The following is a 5,488-nucleotide window of genomic DNA, read 5'->3' as shown; positions in this document are numbered from 1 at the left end:
TTATACATATATATACAATATATATATATATATATATATATATATATATATATATATATATATATATATACTAATTGCTTTTTTCCTCTTTTGTAAGTCACTTTGGATAAAAGCATCTGCTAAACACATAAATGTAAATGTAAACATTTCCGACAGGAAATTCCCAGCCCAAATTAGCTGCTTTGGCCAATGAACTGACATCACAACTAAGCTATTGGCTTCACAGCAGGAATAAATCTTAATTGGTCATTCAACATCTAAACTACAGCTGCTGGTACAGATGAGCCAGTGTTGCCTTAAAAGCAGCTGCCATCCTCATACGTTAAACTGAGTTCGACTCAATAATAGCATGCCACCTACTTACACAGTAAATGTGAGTGTTAAGTAATGTACTAAAACTCAGTGAAAAGCTTCCCTTCACGGGTCACATCTCAGCATAATGGGATCTCACAAGCATGCTTCATTTTAACATAGAAGTCAATCTCCCACTCAAAATACTACAAAGCTTTGTTACACACAAACACACACTGTCAATGTATGTATGTATGGATGGATGGATGGATGGATACTGATATTCTAATTATTTTGACCAGAAATACGTGTATTGACACAACAGTTTAAAAAAAAAAGGACAGAGGATCAGATCGAACCCGGTCAAAACATTAAGAGTGTGTGAGAGCGACAGTCAGATTCCAGAGAGAACAACAGAGACAGAGACAGAAACAGTAGGCTAAGGGACTCTTCTCTCACTCACTGAGTCTCAGCCCAGCTCTTTGTCTGTGTCTGTCACATTGAACTGTTTTCTTTGGTCTGCTCTGACTCGTTCTCCCATGAGACTGGATGGTTCATTGGTCTTGCTCCTTTGTGCTAGCCTCAGAGCATCACTCTGTTCCTGCCGCTTGTCAATACTGTGATCAATGCGAGCGAGCAGCCAAGTCCAGTGACTGGCGTGTCTCCTTGCAACGTGCTTGGTGCCCTGTTAATCAGGTGATGTTTATGAATTGCTCATGCATTATGAATCTCATCTGCAGTAAGTAAAGTAAACAAATTAAAAAGAAAAAGATATTCACTGGAGGAAATGGAAAACATTTTCCACAATAGACAACATTTCTCGTTGCACATGTTCTGCAGTTTTGTAAAAAATAAAGAGTGGGGAAAAAAATAGATTTTCAAGAATTGCTGCATATATATATATATATATATATATATATATATATATATATATATATATATATATATATATATATATATGACAAAAGCTAAAAAAATGTATAATGATAATAATACTACTAATAATAATAACACATTTTACACTGTAAAAAAATCTAAATACAAGTTAAGTTCACCCATATCTTTTTTCAAACAAATAACTGCACACTAAACCTTGTAACGTTTCCAAAAAGGACCAGCAAATATATAATAATACTCTACTATATAGGTTTGTGATGTGTGCTACTGTTCGTTATCATACAATCATCCCCCTATACTGGAATAGAGTAAAAAAAAAAAGTTCAAAAGACAGCGAAGAATACAGTGCCTGTTATTCCTGTCGTACTTAAGAACAGCAAGAGATGTGAAGTCAGTGTCGGAGCTCAAGTAGCCACAGCTGACACTAAAGCAGCACAGCATCCCTCAGATGCGCTTTCAGGCACCGCAGCGCAGCCAGATTAACTTCCTTATCGATGCGATCTACACAAATGCATCTCGACATAAACAAGAAACAACTCGGCGCTCTTCTTGCGCAATCAAGCTTTTGAGGACTAGAGGTAAGGCTCGAGACTTACACGCTAACATTAAAAAGCAATAATTGCCCTACATATTTCCCAAAGGCAACTGATTCTGATTCTATGGGAATCACGCTAAAACTATTATTGGCTACAATAGAATAAAACTGAGTTAAAACAATATAGGCCAGCGTGCATTAGGGATATAAGGCAATAAAGTGTGTTCCGATACGGAACGTGATACATAATTACTTTGCTCTCAGTTTAGCCCGAGATTATGATAGAAGTCTTGCTAGACATAAAGAAGCATCCACTTCTCGCGCGAAGCTCCTCAAGAATGCAGCACAGTGTAGTCCGTGCTTTATTCTCGGGGATGTGCCTAGGACAACATTAAAACACAAATAAGACATCAGCGCAGAGAAGAAACGCATTCCACCTGCTGGGTGGCCAAAGTGCACTAGCACTGAATGTGATATAGGCTACGGCCAAGCCATTGAGTGAAGTAGTTCAGCACCAGCACAAAGGACAGCTCCACTGCATCAAGATAGAGATCGCACTTCAACCCTCACTGAACGACTCACCTCCGAGAGAGCAGAGCAAGGTGTAAACAAGCAACAGGATCTCCAGACGGCCCATCCCCGACCTAAGCCCTTCCAGCCACCACATCGTGATAAACTGACTGTTTGCGCCCCGACGGCACGGACGCGATTTTTATATCGCCACGCTTGTCCACATTTTCAGCTCTTGCAACGGACCAGCTGTTCGCGCATGACGTAATAGCGAAGAGACTATTCCGAGAAAGCCCCGCCCCTTCTCTGCTGTGATTGGAGGTTCGCCACACATCCATTCAATTGATTGGCGGGCGAGAACGTCAGTCAAAGAGACTGGCGTCTCGCTCTGTCCTGGTAGGAGACAAATGAACAGCATTTCAAGTTTACTTCCTCAAGAACCAAGTTACAGCGATGGTGTTCCATGCCTTTAATGTCTAAGAAACGTTGTTTGTTTGTTTTATTGGAATTTAAAACAACGGTTTTTTTTTTTATAATTGGAATTTAAAACAACAGCTACTTGATGAGGAGGACTGCGCTGAACGTAATGATTTCTCTTTTATCCACTTGAATTGTAACTATAGCGTTTTTTATTTTTTTTTTACTACTTCGTAGGTAAACAAAAAGGAAATACGATTTTTGTAGTAATTAAATATGGTTTGCTTTGAGATAATATTCATTGATGAGGAGGACTGCGCTGAACGTAATGATTTCTCTTTTATCCACTTGAATTGTAACTATAGCGTTTTTTATTTTTTTTTACTACTTCGTAGGTAAACAAAAAGGAAATACGATTTTTGTAGTAATTAAATATGGTTTGCTTTGAGATAATATTCAATAGATTTCGTGCTGAAGATGAAGGCCAATACTGCCATCTATTGGCTGCTGACTGACACTAGAACTTTCATCCACGAATATAATGCCCTCTGAAGCAGTAAAAACTCTGGTTTACTTATAGACATTTTTACAGTGTACTATATATGTTCCTGATTTATTCTATGAGACGGTGCAATAAAAAAAAAAAAAAAAACTTTAGGAAACAACCAAAAATTGTTCGCTGGTGTTTGGGTGTTTCTAGTTGGTTGACCAACAAACATGGTACAAAAACCAGCCTGGCCATCTAATTTTTTTCAGAAGGGTGAGTTTATGTTGAATAGTTTTAAATGCCATTGTGACCAATGCAAATCACCGATAATTACATTTTCAACTTAAGCGTAAGAACTGCTACTGCGTGAGAAAATGGACGTGTGGCGTGAGAAAAGTGCCAATTGCGTGAGTCAGCCCTGAATAAAACTGCGTTTACAAGATGGATAAAAAAAATTTAAACAACCCCACATCCTGTTGGAATTTTATTCCAAATCATATATTTAATTCTGCTCCAACTTTGACATCTCTAAAATACCTTTAAATTTATCTTGTTTTCATAAACAGGCTTTAATAAGTCGGTCACTTATACATAATTAGCATTTTTCACCACATAGCTACTTTATTTGGAATAATAAAAATATTAGATATAAAAATAAATCATTTTTTTCACAATTGTTTTGATAAAAATATACTTTTAGTCAGTCAACTTTTAGATGATCATGGTGTCCTTTTTACTTATGAACAATTTATGCAAGAATTTTCTTTTCCTGTCCCCCCCCCCAAGAGAATATGCCATTGTGTTTGGTGCAATTCCCAATTGTATTATACCTTTAGTAAAATCTGGCCCTAAAGGTTCGTTCGACTCTCTTTTTGATAACACTAACTTATTTGTTGATCAAAGTCTTCTCAATGCCATGTCAAACAAAGACATCCGTTCAATTATTAATAGATCTCAGATTTCTTTACCTGCTTGAGTGAGTTTTTTGGAATAACATATTTAATGATATAGAATGGGAAGAGTTTTGGCTTCTTCGACAAAAATTCTTCTTATCTAATAAAGTCGTTGAAGTCTCTATCAAAATTATCCATAATTGTTATCCGGTAAATTACAAACTTGCTCAATTTAACAATAGTATTTCCCCCAATTGCTCCTTTTGCCTTCAGTCTGAAGAAACAATCAATCATTTATTTTGGGACTGTGCTTATTCTAAAGTGTTCTGGGTTGACTTTTCCAATTTTGTTAAAAAATATTTATATCCAAACTTTTGTATAACCCCCAAAATTTTGTTTTTTTTGGTTACTCTTTGAATTTAGATCTTTCTCAGTGTAAATTTATTATTAATCTATTGCTATACCTTGCTAAATTTTACATTCATAATTTTTATTTTCAGGAAAGATTTTGATGTATATGTAAACTCTTTAAGAAACTCTAATAATTCTATTGCATGTAAGACTCTTTCATGGTGTAAATCTTATAAGCTAACATAGTATGCTTTGGAGTATTGTTTGTAACCCTTATTGTCTTTTGTTTTTACTTGTCTTTGTAATTGTATTTGTTGTTCTTCTATTGCATAATAAAAAATAAACTGCGTTTACAAGGTGAATACGCCACCAAACTACATTTCGTCAGGCAAACGCTTTGTAAAACTCCAACTGTATGACAGTTTTTCAGGTGTTCACAACAAAGTTTACAACAATATCTAAAACCCGAGGCTGAAAATGTGATCTTGGGTAGGAGGAAAGAGCGAACGTTAACTGAAGTTGAGCTAGGCTGAATTCTTTGGTAAGACCACTTAGAAAATGCATATGTTGAACGTGTTCTTGATACAATTGTTTCCGCAGAAAATCTGAATTATTACTATATAAATTATTTAAATGATAACCCTGACCATGCATGCCGATGGCTGTATATTATAGCCACAAACACCTCAAACGGTGCTAGTCAGGTGAACTGAAGCTCAAATGAAGACCCGTCTTTCAGTCCCAGCCTGCCCTTCTCGTTTCTACCGCTAGAGGTCCTACCGCTCCTACTCCATCGCTGCCAGGCACACGATTGTACTCCATTCTATGTAGTAATGGGCTGAAATGAATAAACATTTTTTAAACTTCGTGGATTTTTGCGTGCATTTTTTCCCATTCTTGCATTCGCTAATTATTTTTATTTATTTATTTTTATTTTTTGGTAGTGTATTATAATTACCACGGGGTATTCATCATGTTCCAAAATAGTAAAGGATTAAAAAAAAAAAATTCAAAAGCGTTTACCTATACTTAAAGTACTTTTTTTCTAAACTCTTAACACAGCAACACACAATCACACAATTAGCCAAAAAGTACATTTTCTGTCCA

The 5,488-nt window shown here is 36.1% G+C and overlaps 1 protein-coding gene across 1 annotated transcript in view; it reads right to left on the bottom strand.

Moving 5' to 3' along the window:
• tmem8b (transmembrane protein 8B) overlaps nt 1-2,456 on the bottom strand; it is a 128,649-nt gene extending 126,193 nt beyond the window's left edge. The window contains exon 1 of the mRNA XM_016235900.1: nt 2,306-2,456. Within this exon, the coding sequence (XP_016091386.1) occupies nt 2,306-2,390 (85 nt within the window). The 5' untranslated portion in view covers nt 2,391-2,456. The remainder of the gene's footprint in view (nt 1-2,305) is intronic.
• Between the last annotated feature and the right edge of the window lie 3,032 nt (nt 2,457-5,488).

This window comes from Sinocyclocheilus grahami, unplaced genomic scaffold (genome assembly GCF_001515645.1).
Source record: "Sinocyclocheilus grahami isolate Dianchi unplaced genomic scaffold, SAMN03320097.WGS_v1.1 scaffold475.1, whole genome shotgun sequence".
Classification (NCBI taxonomy): domain Eukaryota; kingdom Metazoa; phylum Chordata; class Actinopteri; order Cypriniformes; family Cyprinidae; genus Sinocyclocheilus; species Sinocyclocheilus grahami.
This window is presented reverse-complemented; position numbering and strand designations above follow the sequence as displayed.